The 18088-nt window shown below is 39.8% G+C and overlaps 1 protein-coding gene across 2 annotated transcripts in view; it reads right to left on the bottom strand.

Moving 5' to 3' along the window:
- DCDC2 (doublecortin domain containing 2) overlaps nucleotides 1–18088 on the bottom strand; it is a 225126-nt gene that overhangs the window by 107347 nt on the left and 99691 nt on the right. For both annotated transcript variants that reach the window (XM_032141125.2, XM_032141124.2), the window contains exon 8: nucleotides 12146–12308. In XM_032141125.2, the coding sequence (XP_031997016.1) occupies nucleotides 12146–12308 (163 nt within the window). The remainder of the gene's footprint in view (nucleotides 1–12145; nucleotides 12309–18088) is intronic.

Raw genomic sequence — 18088 nt, forward strand, 5'->3', positions numbered from 1 at the left:
TGGACCACGATATCTCACCATATACAAAAATCAAATCAAAATGGATTAAGGATTTAAATTTAAAACCTCAAACTATGAAGCTACTACAAGAAAACATTGGGGAAACTCCCCAGGACATTGGTCTGGGCAAAGATTTCTTGAGTAATACCCCATAAGCACAGGCTTATGGGATCACATAAAGTTAAAAAGCTTCTACACAGCAAAGGAAACAATCAAAGTGAAGAGACTACCCACAGAATAGAAGAAAATATTTGCTAACTACCCATCTGACAAGGAATTAATAATCAGAATATACAAGGAGCTCAAACAACTCAATAGGGAAAAAATCTAATACTCCAATTTAAAAATGGGCAAAACATCTGAATAGACATCTCTCAAAAGACCACATACAACTAGCAAACAAGCACATAAAAAGATGCTCAACATTATTGATCATTAGAGAAATGCAAATCAACACAACAATTGAGACATCATCTCAGCCCAGTTATTTTATTCAAAAGACAGACAATAAGAGATGCTGGCAAAGATGTAAAGAAAAGGGAATACTTGTATACTGTTGATGGGAATGTAAATTAGCATAGCAGAACAGTATGGAGGTTCCTCAAAAAACGAAAAATAGAACTACCATATGATCCAGTAATCCCACTGCTACGGATATACCCAAAAGGAAAGAAATCAGTGTATCAAAGAGATATCTGCACTCCCATGTTTATTGCAGCACTATTCACAATAGCCATGATTTGGGAGATACCTACGTGCTCATCAACAGATGAATAAATAAAGAAAATGTGGTATAGACACACACAGAGTATTATCAACCCATAAAAAAAAGAATGAGATACTATCATTTCCACCAACATGAATGGAACTGGAGGTCATTATGTTAAGTGAAATAATCCAGGCACAAAGACAATCTTTGCATGTTCTCATTCATTTGTGGAAGCTAAAAAGTGAAACAATTAAACTCATGAAGATACAGAGTAGAATGGTGGTTACCAGAGGCTGGGAAGGATAGTGAGGGTGAGGAGTGGAGATGGTTAATGGGTACAAAAATATAGTTAGATACAATGAATAAGAGCTTGTGTTTGTCAACACAACAGGTGATTATGGCAAACAATAATTGTACATTATTAAATAACTAAAAGGGTGTAATTGGAGTGTTTGTAACAAAAAGAAATGATAAATGCTTGAGGTCATGGATACCCCATTTACTCTAATGTGATTATTATGAATTATATGCCTGTATCAAATATCTCATGTATCCCATAAATACATATACCTACTATGTGCCCATAAAAATTAAAAATAAAACAAAACAAAAATTCTATGTCCATCCAAACTGAAAGTTAAATGTGAAAGTATGAAAATATTTTCAGACTCGCTGGGTCTCAAAAAATAATGACCATTTCTCTAGCCATTCTCCAGAAATTACTGGAGGATGTGTCCTGCCAAAATGGAGTCAACCAGAAATAAGTATACAAAAGCCCCTGGAAATGGAATCTCCACAGAAAAGACACAAAAAGCAATTTTCATAATGACAGTAAAGGAAAATGCAAGATAGCATCTGTGCCACAAGCCAAGAGAACAACCTTTGCAGGCTGGAACCAAAGGTCTGAGGGCTCCACAAGGGAACCCTTGCACTGTACACTTAAACTGCCCAGTCTAGTCCCTGGCACAGAGTAAGCACCCAGAAAATGTCCACTGTCCATGCTAGCTACTGATCTGATCAGAATCACACAAATAGATGTCTCAGTTAATTTTCATCAGAAACTCCCCAAGCCCTACAATGATCAGGTAATGTGTGGAAGCTGTTTGCCTATTTGAGTACCCCAATGCTTCTCAAGTTGTGCTCTAAAGAACAATAATCCCACCAGATGCTCCTCAATAATAGGGATCCAAAGCAAGTAAAAGCGTGGAATACGTCCATACTAAAGGTTCTGAGAAATCCTATAGCAGAGAAAATGACTTAACTTCGTAGCATCCAACATTTCCCAAATTTGTAGTTGAACATGAAACTCATTACCAGAAGCATATGTTAAAAGTACATGAAATTGGCCAGGCGCAGTGACTCACGCCTGTAATTTCGGCACTTTGGGAGGCTGAGGCAGGTGGATCAGCTGAGATCAGAAGTTCCAGACCAGCCTGGCCAACATGGTGAAGTCCCGTCTCTACTAAAAATACAAAAATTAGCTGGATGTGGTGGCTCATGCCTGTAATCCCAGCTACTCAGGAAGCTGAGGCACGAGAATTGCTTGAACCTGGGAGGCAGAGGTTGCAGTAAGCTGAGATCATGCCATTGCACTATAGCCTGGGTGACAGAGTCAGACTCTGTCTCAAAAGAAACAAACATACAAAAACTGCATGAAACTGCTGCTCCATGGAACCCAATTTAGGAAATGACAGTAAATGCCCTGGGTAAGAGCCTTCAGCTTAACACCATCCAGAAGCTCTTGTCGCCCAGGTCGGAGTACAGTGGTACAATCTCAGCTCACTGCAACTCCTGCCTCCTGGATTCAGGCAATTCTCATGCCTTAGCCTCCCAAGTCACTGAGACTACAGGCATGCAACACTATGCCCGGCTAATTTTTGTATTTTTAGTAGAGACAGGGTTTCACCATGTTGGGTGGCTGGTCTTGAACTCCCGACCTCAGGCGATCCACCCACCTCGGCCTCCCAAAGTGCTGGGATTACAGGCATGAGCCACTGCGCCAGGCCACTTTATTATGTAATTTTAAAGGAAATAAAATCTTGTCCAGATTCAAAGAAACAATTTGGTATTATTATCCAATTGTATCAAATAAGAATAAATGGGTAGCTTTAAACCTACAAAGCTCAAAGGTATTTTACAGATATTTTATCTTTATCTTTATCCCCACTGTGATAGCACACTGCATGGTGATTTGCAATAAAGGTTATATCTTATTTTGAGAACAACTAGGGCAATAGAGAAGAATAAAAATAGAGTTCATATACAAAATAGGCCACAGTCTACAAAGGAGTCCCAGGGTATCACGTAAGTGAGGAAATACTCCTTCCCTGTCTTGTAATGCCAAGCAGTATTTAGTAATTGTCCCAGACACTGGACTAAATACATTTAAGTAGAAATGGCCTATGTTCTTTAGTAGCGTGCTGGTACTTTCTATAAGGACAAAATTAATACAGAGGTCTAAGAAATGACTCGATACCCAGAAGGAAAAAATGTCAACGCTTGCAACATAATTTGGCATTTAGGGATAGTGAATAAAGTCTGGTCATCGAAAGGGAAAAGGTAAATTGCATCTATTTAACCATGGAAAATTTATTGATAAAGATATAATTATGACTATTGGAAGAAAATGTGTAATTACTGAGCAATTAGAACAAAGAAGAGAAAATGAAATACTCTGGTGATTAGCAAGGGATGGGGTACATGGTAGGGACTCAATAAATGTTCACTGAAAAATGAAAGTAGTGACCTAGGAAAGGGGATGGGGCTCCTAAGTCTAGAAAGTCATGAAACATGGGGAAGGAAATTCAGACACAGAGAAAGGCTTGGGTTGCAGAGCTTAAGTCCTAGAATGTTTAAGTAACTGTTTTAAAAAATGAGATTTGATCACTTGATACATAAACTAGAGGTCAGCCCCCAAAATATCTACATTCTTCAAGGTCCCCAAACCCTAGAAAAGAGGGTCTAAATGCTGAAGGCAGTCCCCAGCTAAGATGTGTAAAAGTAGAGAAGACCCATTATTACATCAGACTGCTAAAGAGAAAAACTGCTTGTTAGTAATGACTAACTGCGACCACCTAGAAAATAGAAGGGATGAAAATCAATCATCCCCATTTAAAACGTTAATATGAAATACTGGACAGTAGAAGAAGAGACAAACAGGAACTCCCTAAAATCTCCCAGCTAAGCTTCAGGGTCTGCTGTGATACATCAACATTTTTATCACTGAAGGAAGACAGGTCAAAACACACACGTGAAAGCTTCCCTCACTTGTCCCTCCACCTCCCCTTTCAAACAGTCACACAGGCACATCCACCTCTGGTAACCAGCAGCTATGCGTCAGTCTGGCAATTTCCAGAAATCACTAACCATTGATAGATCTTTGACTCTGGGTAAACTGGTTTCTCCTCTTTTCCCCCTCATTCACTAAACTAGGAAAATGCTGTTTATCCATTCTAAGTATTTGTAAATGAAGCTTATAAAATATCAGATTAAAATGCACCATCAAGATGTTCTAAAGCTTGGTTATCAGGAGTGTACCATTACTCAATGCTTACAGTTTGCAGCCCTTAATTTCAATTGTCACCACAATATAGGTATAATTGACCTACATGCACACACACACACATATATCAACGAACACTGACCCTGTGCTGACTACCCTGTGCAGAATGCTCTGAACGTTTATCTGTGTCCTTTACATGTGACCTATGGTCCACGATCTGCTGATACTCTAAAGGACCATGCCTTTTCCAGGTTTTGTATCACCCCAGGCCTGACAAGGAAAACAGGGAGTTGAAGAGGGAGAAAGGGTAATAAATCCCATGGCTATGTCTTCCTCCTCCCTCCACCCTGTCACCCTCTATGATGGGCATCTCACCAACATTCATGACATCAGACACCTCCCTAACCAAGCCTCCATGTGGGCCCTTCCTCAGATTCCAGGATGAAATGCTCAGAGTGACCCAATTTCAGCTTCTTTCAGAAAAGCACATAAATCATGCTTCAGTCTTTGGTATGCCAGAAACTCACCACTGGGGCGGATGCATATTTTATCTGTAGTAAGCTACAGAAAGGTTCAGACCTGGCAGGGCACAGTAGATTACACCTGTAATCCCAGCACATTGGGAGGCCAAGACGGGCGGATCACTTGAGCTTAGGAGTTTGAGACCAGCCTGGGCAACATGGTGAAACCCCGTCTCTACAAAAATACAAAAATTAGCCTTGTGTGGTGGCACCTGCCTGTAGACCCAGCTACCTGGGAGGCTGAGGTGGGAGGATCACTTGAGCCCAGGAGGTCAAGGCTGCAGTGAGCCAAGATGCTGCCACTGCACTCCAGCCTGGGTGACAGAGTGAGACCCTCCCTCAAAAAAAAAAAAAAAAAAAGAGAGAAAGAAAGAAAAAACAAAAAAAAAAGAAAAAGAAAAAAAGAAAGGTTCGACATGACTTTGGAGGCAGCAGAATTAAGGAAAGGCTGCGAAACTTGTCAGAGCCCCTGGTATGGCAAGAAGGAAAAGAGGCCCTTACAAGTAAGGCAAAAAGGGAGGCAGGCAAGCCAAACTCTGGAGCTGGGGAAAAAATAAAGATGTGACAATCCTAAACTAATCCTCCTGCAGAGGATCACCCTAATAGAAGAACCTCTGCCGACACCTCAGTGTCCCCACCCTAGTAACCCCAGGTCTGGCTCCTCCAGCTCTGCATTCCTCTCAAACCCAGATGGATCCCTGACCTCAAGGCTCTGGCCTACACCAGATGCAGGGCAGTTCTGCATCCTACGACAGCAGGGTAACATGAGTTCTTGGCATTCTAAAATGGAACTCCTCATTTGTTTTCCCACTGGAAACACCATTGCACACAGTGGGCAACCTACACAGCATTGGCAGCACAATGCAATAATTAAGATGAAGTATGGCTTACGTAGAATTTTATGGGGTGCTTGTATGGAAAATGTGATCTGAGTATCAAAATACCTACTTAAAATGAATTTCTGGAATGAAATCTTCTAAAGGTTTGAAAATACTTCTGTAATTCAACACCTCACAAACTTTTCCTTTTGAAAACAAAAAGCATCTTCACACTCAACTCTGGGCTACATGAAAAAATACCCCCCAAAAGAATTTACTGCAGAAGTCTCAAGCCTATATCAGCTATAAAAGAATGCTTCCCTCATGGCACCTCTCTATATAGTGAACAAAGTGTTTAAGAGGGCAGGATATGAAAAGAATCCTTTTCTAAAAAGGGCTAGTATTTTACTCCACTCAAATTGAGCCATACATCGTACTAGTATTCAGTCAGCTTTTAATTTTTCAGTCTTTCAGTACTAAAGTAGATAGCAAAGTACACATTTTGAAACTTTTATTAATAGAGTTTGAATTCACAATAAATCTCAAGAAAATTACTAAGACCTCTCGCTGTACTAGAAATTTGTGGCACAATATATCATTCCAATAAGTGGATCATGAAGGTGTGAAAAAAATGTTGATCTTAAGAATTTTTATCATACTAGTACTTGATGTAATAAAATCTGACCCATATATCCCACAGTACACATTGCCATTGAGATGGGAAGTTGTGATCCACCAAGGGATGGAAAACCTGTATTTCCCTGTCATTGATTCCAGAATTTACAAGGAACTCAAAGAATTCAACAACAAAAAATAATGAGAGCCCCATTAAAAAGTGGGCAAAGGAGATAGACATTTTTCTAAAGAAGACATACAAATGGCCAGCAAGCATTTGAAAAAATGCTCAACGTCACTAATCATCACAGAAATTCAAATTAAAACCACAGTGAGACATCAACCTACACCAGTCAGAATGGCTATTCTGAAAAAGTCAAAAAACAACACGTTAGCAAGGACGCAGAGAAAGGGGAACACCGATGCACCGTGGGTGGGAATGTACATTAGTACAGTCTCTGTGGAAAACAGCATGCAGATTCCTCAAAGAACTGAAAATAGAACTTTCATTCTATCCAACAATTTCATTACTGGATATCAAAAGAAAACAAATCATTATACCAAAAAGACACCTGCACTTAGGCTGGGCACGGTGGCTCACGCTTGTAATCCCAGCACTTTGGGAGGCCAAGGCAGGCGGATCACAAGGTCAGGAGATCAAGACCACGGTGAAACCCCGTCTCTACTAAAAAATACAAAAAAATTAGCCGGGCGTGGTGGCGGGTGCCTGTAGTCCCAGCTACTCGGGAGGCTGAGGCAGGAGAATGGCGTGAACCCGGGAGGCAGAGCTTGCAGTGAGCCAAGATGGCGCCACTGCACTCCAGCCTGGGCGACAGAGCGAGACTCTGTCACAAAAAAAAAAAAAAAAGACACCTGCACTTGTATTTTTATCACAGCACTATTCACAATAGCAAAGATATGGAATCAACCTAAGTGTCCATCAATGGATAATTGGAAAAAGAAAATGTGTGTATACAGACATACACACACACAATTTTGTGGGTATGTGTATATAGATGTAGATATACACATACATATAAACACACACAGTAAAATACTATTCAGTCAGAAAAATGAAATCATGTCTTTTGCAGCAATCTGGATGGGACTGGAGGCCATTATCCTAACAAATAACTCAGAAATGTAAAGTCAAATGGCACATGTTCTCACATATTAGTGAGAGCTAAATAATGCATACACATGACAGAGAGTAGAATGATAGACACTGGAGACTCAGAAAGGTGGAAGAGTGGGAGCAGGAAGAGGGATGAGAAATTACTTCATGGGGACAATTTACATTATTCAAGTTACGGTTACACTAAAAGCCCAGATTTCACCATGGCACAATACATCCATGTAACAAAATTACACTTGTGTCCCTTAAATTTACACGAATTAAGAAAAAAAGAAAACCTGTATTCCTGGTATAGGGTGAATGTGGTGGCAAGAGACACCAATGAACCATAAATCTTCCCTTAGCTTATTAAATAAAACTAGTGTGCCACTTGGTGATGTCACCTTGGTGCCTTCTTACATACTTGCTTCCCAGATTTGATACCTCTTAGGAGGTAACACGTGAGAGAGCACATTTTCCTCACGTGCTTCCGGTTTTGTCTTCAGAGTCTCTTGTCACTGGGAACCATGCAAGTGCCTGGGTTGATTCATGGCTGAACCAAAGAAGCTCAAGTTTCAATGCCTCATAACTCTGAGGATGAATTGCAGTAACGCTTCATGCTTGGGGCGATGCAGGCAAACCATGTGCAGGTTGTAGCTATTAAGAAATTCAAGAGCATGACTGCTCAAGGGCACTCACCCAACAAGGTCATAATATTCAGACATCCTTCTGCCGGCACCACACCTGCTCCCAATCAGTCATCAGGAGTCTAAAAATCACAAGTTTCACGGAAACTATCACAGAACCACACTGGGAACAAACCAGGATTTGCATCAAGAAGAATACTGGCCCATGTGTGGGCACACAGGCGTGCCCACTCACCCAAAGTGGAAAGACAGCCATATCCATCAAAAGAATACAAGTCTTATTTTTGCCTTTTTAATACTTTGCCTTGAAAACGTACTTACAATTATCAATACAATGTAAGTCAAAGAGACCAGGCTATTTTCTCTGCAGCCTTTTCAGTATTCCTATAGAGACCTAAATTCACTATACTTCTTGTGTTCACAAGGGTTCTAAAAGCACTATATTTTTTCATGTACCAAATATTAATAATACCAATTGATATGATCAGTCATCCAAAGTGCTATTTCAAAACAATCATCATTACTGTTTTGGTCATAGTGGAGACTGTAGCTAGTTGCCAGCCTCTAAAGCATATCTCAAGGCACTGCAACTCAAGTGGAAAGTGTGACAAAAACATGTGCTGGCCAGTTAAGCTGGTATTTAAATGCAACACTAAAAATGCATTTCACACCCAACTTCATCAATCACCAACCAATCCTACTTTGCATCTTGGCTACCAAAAGAAAATGGGATTTGTTTCCCTAAAGAAATATGTAACTGCTCTGCTTGAATTATTAAGCTTTACTATTACAGAGAGAAACAGAGTCAAAAAAAAAAAAAGAAAAAAGGAAACAAAATTAGACCCAGGTTGCCATCTACAGACTGACAGAAGCATTGCACATTCATACAGCATTTGGTAACTGAATCAGTAAATATCAGCAATTTTTAAAAAAACGAAAAAATATGTGACTACAATTTTAATTATTAAAAAATCAAGATAACCTATGAAGTATCTTTTTTCTAATTCAAATGAAAATACTACATAGGTAAAGAACACTAGATCAAACATTTGCACAAGTTAACATATGCTAGAAAATAATCATAGCTATTCACCCTAACCCTAAAATTTATCACTTTGAAATAAAACTAAACAGTTTATTTAATATCAAATTTAAAATACATTGTAAGTAGAAAAAGCCATGTAAATTTTATCTCTAAACCCAAATTTTTGCATTTTTTTACATTATTATGAGTTCTTACACCCTTCACTTTCATTTTGCTTCAAATTCTTATTGCTTTTACCTTTCTAAAGAATAAGAGCCCTCTTGAAACATGAGTATTCAAAAGCACATACTTGGTTCTAATTACTAAAATAGATGACATTAAAGTAAAAAGCAACTTTAATAATGAATGAATATGAAGGCTGAATTAAAGAAAGAGAAAGGGAGAGGGACTTTTGATATTATAATCTGGAAGATTCCTATAGTCAAAGACATCTGCAGGGAGATCCATTAAGAACCAAATTGCTCAATTTTCAGTAGTGTGGACTTAAGCTAATATGCTTAGTTATCAAGTGACGGTTTAATCTAGTAAACTGCACAAAATCCTTTTTCATTTTTCCTGGAAAAAAATTGTCTTTGGAAGCCAAGATTCATTTTCCAGGTTATATGTTCTTTCTATCCAAATGAAAAGATACAAAATGCTTGTAGATCAGTGGTACAAGCCTGTTAGTGGAGGAAAGAAAAAAATCATTCCCTAAAACCTTCCTTTAAAAGACACCAGCAGCGTTTCCTGTAACAATGAGATCCAGCAATTTAAAAACCTGTAATCTGCACATTATCAAACCACATTGGAAAATATAGACTTAAAATGGGCTATTATCTAAAATAACTGCAAAATTCTCTAAAGAAAAAAATAAAAGAACAGGAAGGCTTACACCTTTTCTTTTTAAAATACTATTTGCTTCAATAATAAACACTTTTTTTTTATCTTCATGCCCACCAACACAAATGTTGTTAAAAACTACTGTGAATTTCTACAAAAGCAAAAATGTCAGTAATTCAATTTTTTTTTTTTTTTTCAGGAAGGGTCTCATTTTGTCACCCAGGCTGGAGTGCAATGGCACGATCATGGCTCACTGCAGCCTCAGCCGCCTGGGCTCAAGTGTTCCTCTCACTTTAGCCTCTCAAGTAGCTAGGACTACAGGTGCAAGCCACTACGCACCACTAATTTTTTTATTTGTTTTGCAGAAACGGGTTTTGGCTATGTTGCCCAGGCTGGTCTCAAACTCAAGCAATCCGACTACCCGCCTTGGCCTCTCAAAGTGCTGGGATTACAAGCATGAGCCACGGCACCGGCCAATAATTCAACTTTTTAATGAAGGTTACTTTCCCATGAACAAGGGATATGTTAATACAGCCTCTTGTGTTCTCAAGTTTTTACAAATGAGATAACCTGAAAAGATGATCATTCTCTTTCTTCCAGGCGACAACTACTTAAAGACGTTTTAAAAATATACTGGAAGTAAGGGTTGGGATTTCCATAGGCTAACAAGAACCTCACAGAAAAGAAACAAATAACATAAAAGCCTTTTAACAACAACAACAAAAAAAATGAAAAGTTTAAGGAGGGTCTTGTTTCATAATGGGTATTAAAGTATTACAGAATTAACTATTTTTAAACTTCCATCATTCATTCACTCAACATAATTATTAAGTGTCTCAGACCTGTGCCAGTTATTGGAAATAAGAAAAAACTAGTAGGACATAGTCCAAGGCTTTGGGGGCTTCACAATCTAATATCTATTAATTTTTTTAAAGCCTCTCTTATTCTTAGTGCTCAAGGTAGGGTATGTTCTTCAGGGCTAATTTCTTTTCTTTGATTCTTGTCACATAATAGGCACTTGGTAAATATTTGCTGACTGTATTTCACCCTAGCATCCTTGTTTTCTACTCACGGGAAAGGACTGTACAAATTTCAAGATAATCAAAACTTTAAAAAGAAATCTTAATAAGAACCCACATTTTTCAGATAGATAATGGAGCTAAAGAAAAAAAAAAAAAAGTTAAATGAGTTGCCCAAGGTCAAAGGCAGAGCTGGGACGAGAATCTAGGACTCATGACTTCCAGCTAGTCTCGATCATTTAGGTCTTTGATGATTTAGACCCCTCCACTTCTCTGTGGAACTGGTTCACCCATTTCGCCTGTTCTTTTAACCTAGCCTCACGCATCTTTGTTCTGACTCTTTAATCATTTGTGCAGCTTCCTCTAAACCCTCACAGGAGTTCAAACTATCTCCTCAGCTGTGAAGCTCATATTAGCTCTAATTCTAATGTAACTCTTCATATCGACTTTGAAATAAGCTGGAGCTCCCAGGTGGAAGGTAAGGCTTTGCCCATTAATCTGAAACCTGATGCCATCAGTACTCTTCCTGGCACCCCTCACCATCCCACGGGTGGGGTGGGGTGGGGAGGGGTGTGTGAGGGGATCTCAGGGCAAGAGAAGCAGGAGTCATTCCACTGGTCTGCTTCCCAGCCAGCTATTCCCACCCCAGTGTCACTCCACTCTGAGAACACACTGGGAATAAAACCAAAACTCACCCCTCTTACAAAAACCTAACATCAAAGTTAACAATTTTCATTGCATACTTCCTTAGTCTACCACACTTTTATCTCATACCAACGAAATCTTGGACTAATGCAATTTTTTAGTTTATTTTATACCATCTCTCATCTGCTAGTGCAAGATGAAACTACATCTAGTTTTGCTGAATAGGTTATTGTTTACTGATAAAATGTTATGTCTATTTAGTATTCTCTTGGTTATCGGTATAATTAACAAAATGACTTTTCAGGAAAGATGATCTTTGACTAATAAATCATAATGAACGTGGGCAAGGGTTACAGACACACAAATAAGAGACCAATATCATAGTAGTTGTAGGCAAAAATATTAATCAAGCAATATCAGTGGGAGCAGAGGATGAAAAAAATGTACTTTTAAAATAAAACTACCACAAGATATATTTGTTCTCAAAACAAGTGTCCTCATGGCACAACATCTAATTACAAATAAAAAACCGAGCATAAAAACAGCAGCATCTCTCATATACAAATACAATTTTCTTTGAAAACTCTCATATATGAAAATAAGGAATATCTTCTGTGGGCCCAGAGAAACAATGGATCTATTTAAGAATTAAAATTATATCACAGGCTTAAGATAATAATAACACACTTACCACTGTTTGGAATGGTTCCTTGTGAATTCTTTAATTTTACATTTTGTTTCACTTTCATCAGTTTTTCTGAATTCACGTCTCCTTTTTTCCCTTTCCTCTTCGGGGGCTGAGGAGATGAGTTGTCACTGGATCCAACTGTTGACTTAGATTGGCGATCATTTCCCTAAATGGCAAAGTATTAGACCCTTATTATTAGCTAATGAACTCTCAAAAAGATTCCCAGTAAATACATGTCATTAACTACTGGTAAGCAGGGCAGGGGCAGGGAGGTGTATTGTCCTGGTTCTGCAATTGTCCATCTTTATACATTAACTCCAAATATATCTTCCTGGAGGCAAAAGGGTCTAGGAGAGGAAGGAGGATAAAAATAATAGCTAACAATCATTGGGTTCTTAATATGTACCAGGTATTCTATAAAATTGTATTCACTCAATCCTCATGCTAGCCCTAGTTACTAGCTCACTAGCCTCACGCTGGTGAGACAGACACTACTGTTACCACATCAGTGTATAGATGAGCAAGTGGAGTTTAGAGGATAAATCTTGTATAAGGTCCTGTAGCCAGTCAGGGACAGAGCAGCTGCCTCCAAAACCACTGTAAATCCACTGCCTTCATAATCCTTTCACTCCCGCGCCTTTCTGCAGAATCAGCCAGTGTCTATTGGATGAGAAATGGTGACTTCCCCTAGAGTGATCAATTAATCTACAAATACCTTCTTAACAAGTTGTCGCTATGGGTGTATAGATGCCATCCCACAAGCAGCCATACACTGTGCTTGTAGAAATTCTCCAATATTAACGAGTCTGTTGGTGACCACCATGGTCTCTAAGAATCGCAAATCCAGAGCAACGCACAGACTCAAGAGGCTCAGGACCACATGCCCCCACTTGTTCCCAAGGGAGCTGCGCAGCTGCTTGCCCCTACTCCCAACAAGGCAGTCAGGGTGATCACACCTTCCATGGTCATCTCTGGTCCCCATGTGTCTCTCACAATGAAGACCCTGTGGCTGCCAAAAGTGGGCTCCTCCACACAAGAGGGAGGTTGAGTTTCGGTGGCTCTTATCACTGGCCCAGTACAGCTCCTGGGGAGCAACACAGCAGCCACTGCATTGGGGGCTACTGCAAGGAACAGCTGTGCTGATACTGAGCCACCGCTTGGCCACTGCTACAGCAAGAAACTCCTTCTTGCCAGGAATGGTAGCTCCAGCCTGTAGTCCCAGCTACCTAGGAGGCAGAGGTGGGAAGATCGCTTGAGGTCAGGAGTTTGAGGCCAGCCTAAGCAACGTAGCAGAACCCTCCATCTCTAAAATTTTAAATTAAAAAAATCAGCCTGGCGTGCTGGTGCATGCCTGTAGCCCCAGCTACTCAAGAGGCTGACACAGGAGGATCACTTGAACCCATGAGTTCGAGATTGCAGTGTGCTATGATCACGCCACTGTACTCCAGCCTGTGCAACAGAGTGAGACCCCATCTCTAAAAAAAAGAAAAGAAAAAAAAAGAACAAGAAACTCCCTTACTAAGGCAGCCTTGGCCCTCAGATGCTCAGGTGCTAAACTTACCTGAGAGTATATGGTGAGAGGCTGTAGGTAGTGGAAAGAATGCAAGTTTTAGAAACCCCAAATACATGGCTGAGAGCTACTGCTCTGCCACTGAACACGGGGACCATGGGCTAACTAAAGCTTAATTTCTCTAAGCCTCAGTTTCCTCATTATTTGAGTGGAGTGAATGTACTTGCCTTTAGGTCTAGCATGAGGATGCGATGATAAGGCTTATGCAGTGACTAGTACAGTGCGTGATGTATGGTGTTTGTTTAATAAGTATCTGAATGCTTTCTTCGAGAGCAGAGAGTTAATCTTTTTCTTAAAAATCATTTCAAACCCATACCATATTGAGTGTAATCTTTATGCAACATCTGTACTATGCTTGTGTCTGAAAGTAAATGTAGTAATATTAAATAAACAAATCTGCCTAGAAAACTATTATAACTGTTCATTTTAAACATTTATATATTCAGCCATCCAGAAGCACTTAAATGGATTTAGCCATCATCCAATTAGGAATAGAAAAATTCACAGCCTTACAAATGAATTTATTTATGCTATTTTGTCATAGCCTACAAGTAAATGAATTATGCATAGGTTTATTAACAGTATGAAAACTTGTCCAAATCTATAACACTTTTTGTGTAATTTAATTTCCTATTCCAACTGCAATTTAAACATGCAGTTGCCATTTAATAATTATGGTAACTGCAACCAGAGGTTTCTTTTTTCTTTTCTTTTCTTTGAGGATTCTTTCTTGAGAATCTTAAGCTCTGCTATAAACTGTCTGGCAGAAGAAATAGATATACGATTATAGCAGAGGTTCCAAAACCATCAGCCAAGTCCAATAGTCCCTTTTATTCTCAATGGAGTCTTTCATCCCAAGATTTTAAAATTTTATTTTTTTTACATGGAGTCTCACTGTGTCATCCAGGCTGGAGTGAAGTGGTGCGATCTCGGCTCACTGCAACCTCTGCCTCCCAGGTTCAAGAGATTCTCCTACCTCAGCCTCCCAAGCAGCTGGGATTATAGGTGCGCACCACCATGCCCAGCTAAATTTTTTTTGTATTTTTAGTAGAGACAGGGTTTCACCATGTTGACCAGGCTGGTCTTGAACTCCTGACCTCAGGTGATCCGCCCGCCTCAGCCTCCCATAGTGCTGGGATTTACATGTGTGAGCCACCGCACCTGGTCGGTTTTAAAAATTTAAAATCTTTAGATGAGAAGATCAAACTTTCACACGCCGTTAGCAAGCTTGCTAGAATGTTCTGAGATGCTGTTGAACTTTCAAGGACTGGAATGGAACCCAGTGAATGAGAAACCCTGTAGCTCAGCGGGATCCTTTCTGCAGTTCTCTGGGGAAAGCATTACTCACAAAGGGGCACGACAAGGGAGACGCAGAAGCCCCACTCTGGAGTGCGTGTCTTTCTAAGTCACCTCTCTTGTTTATGAATAGACAGGAAAGTCCTGATTTATCAAATTTCTGATAAAGACACTCAAAAAAGGCTAAAGTTGGAGCATTAAGAAAGACTAATTGATTCAAATCACTACATAATGCATAGATTTGGCAGCTGACACTCATGCATTCAATTATTGAGTAATAACTAATTTCCAGGAACTTTGTGAGTAAAAAGTAAACTAAACTAAGACAGGAAAGAATTGCTTTGTAATTAGAAAATTTAAAATAATTGATATGCTTTTCTTTTCAAGATGGGCTCTTGCTATGCTCCCCAGGCTGGCCTCAAACTCCTGGACTCAAGCAATCCTCCTACCTCAGCCTCCTCAATAGCTGGGTTTACAAGCGTGTGTCACTGCACCCAGCTAAATGCTTTTTAAAAAAAAAAAAAAAAAAGGACGGTGGTGGGGGAGAAGAGAAAAAAGTTGATTCATCTGAAGCGTTATGTGAAAATACATAATACACTACATAACGTATAAATTATATACACATATAATTCATATATTTGTTTTACACAATTACATAAATTATACATAGTTAGAGAGGGGAAAGGACAAAGGGAGAGAGGGAGCTTTTTCTTTCTGTAAGGCTTCCACATGTGACTTGTAACTCAAATACATAGACAGTCATTGCTATTTGCAGAACATAAGAGATAGGGGAGGTTTGCTATCTCACACAGCTATCCCAGTAATAAAACGATATCACTGGGTGTCCCTTATGTGCTACATACACATTAACACAAATACCAAATTTATAGTTAAGGATTATTATCACCATTTTATAGGTAAATTAACTTTCTAAGGGTCTGATTTTTCTACTACATTGAAACTTTCTAATGTCCAAAACACTAAAAACTCCTTAGTATATAGTATGATTCCCTAAAACAGCCATCCCAGAAGTAACAAATTATGGCTTTATCTCAAAGTAGAAGAAATCAACAAGCAGCCTAATTTGACTGGGTGTCCTATGCAAAAACTAGACCCCCTGAGATACTCCAACCACTGTCCTGCCCTTTTTCTCACATGCATATCGGTATATCCAAAAGGAATACCAAACCTCTGGCTCAAACAAAAAGCCTAAAACAGACTCCAATCATCCCTCACTCTACCAAGATTGGGACATTTTTTGTTTTTGTTTTTCTTTTTTTTTTTTGAGACGGAGTCTCGCTCTGTCACCCAGGCTGGAGTGCAGTGGCGCGATCTCGGCTCACTGCAACCTCTGCCTCCCTCATTCAAGCGATTCTCGTGCCTCAGCCTCCTGAGTAGCTGGGATTACAGGCACCCGCCACCAAGCCTGGCTAATTTTTGTATTTTTAGTAGAGACGGGGTTTCACCATGTTGGCCAGGCTGCTCTCAAACTCCTGACCTCAAATGATCCTCCCCACTTGGCATCCCAAAGTGCTGGGATTACAGGCATGAGCCACCACACCTGGCCAAGATTGGGATATTTCTTAAACAGTTCCCTAGGCTCTTTCCGACTAGATCCAACCAACTCAGGTTTTTTTCATTAGCATAAAAACTCATTTCCAAATGAAAATGTGCCAAAAACATATAGACCAAAAAACATCAAATTTAAAATAATTTTTTGAGAGGTTTGCCTCAGTGAGCAGCCTTCCCGATGTGTGTATTTCATGGGTGCGCCCAGAGACCTTATAAGCCGGGGGGGTGGTGGGTGGGGACTATATGGTGACTCCACCTGACATTCCACTCATCTGCATATCTGGTAATGACAAGAGTAAGAAGCCCTTTTACCTGTACCAGCCTCAGTTTCCCCCATGGCAAAATGGAGTTTTGGAATATGAGGAATTTATCTTAATATGTTTATAACTTGCTTCACAGTGACATTGTGATACTTGAATAATAACGAAATTTTTTTATCAAAACCATAGAAATCATAATATTTGATCCCGTAAACTACTGACCATAAGATGTATAAGCCAAATGGTAATAAGGACAACAAAAGATCATTTAGTCGTTGGCTCTCACTTTCAAACACTTTCCTGATTTTTTCATCTTTTCCAGTAGAGGGTGCTGTGATTCCACACGGTGTCACCTTGCCACTAGAAAACAGCCTTCTGCAGATGGGTTTATTCTTCAAGCTCAGGGAATTTAAGATAATTTATTTACATCTTCCTTTTGTTTTTAAGGCTAGAATCACAACTTAAAATTTTTCTCAACATGCTAATTTCTGTGACTCCCGCGGCACTGAGGCTGTAGAAGGAATAACTTCTGGTCTGTCTTGCTGTGCACAAGGCATTCCCCTGGCTCCCTGACCAACTCAGTTACGTACCAGCAGGGGTCCCTGTGTAGACTATGGCAGCTGCTTTCTCTCTTTCTCTCTCATGTTCTACCAGTCCCTCATCCACACTCCCTTCTATATGCAAAAGAGCAATTCCTAGAAAGCCATGTAGGGAAAAATAAACTTCTAAAACTCTAGTTCTGTGTCCCCTCTGATTTGCATCATGACTTTAGGGTGCTTTCCCCATGGATTTTGCAGTGGTTCCTAAAGCCAGAAACTAAGCTATCCCCACACAGTCCCCTTCACTCACACCCCTCCTCTCAGTGCCAGGCAGCTAATGATCTATAAAATGCATGCATTCTCCAGGGAACCAATTCATTAAAGGAAAGGAGTAAATTGATCCTGTTAAAAATCAAGCTTGTGACTTTGGATTTACTGGCATAGGAAGTTCTGTGTGGCTCATTGCCAAACATTCACACTGCCTAAGCCGAGTTAGTGAGAACCTACCAGGCACCGGGTACTGCGCCAGGGGTTATTCTCCTCTACTCAAATGTAACCTCCTGAAAGAGGTCTTTCCAACCCCCCAGCTGAAACAGCACCCTCTCTCACTTCCTCTTCCCATGTCTTCGTGTATTTTTATTCATGTTTATCCCTGGTGTATATCACATGTATTTTGCATTTGTTTCTGGAATGTAACCTCCGTGCATTT

Source organism: Hylobates moloch, unplaced genomic scaffold, assembly GCF_009828535.3.
Source record: "Hylobates moloch isolate HMO894 unplaced genomic scaffold, HMol_V3 SCAFFOLD_20, whole genome shotgun sequence".
Classification (NCBI taxonomy): Eukaryota; Metazoa; Chordata; class Mammalia; order Primates; family Hylobatidae; genus Hylobates; species Hylobates moloch.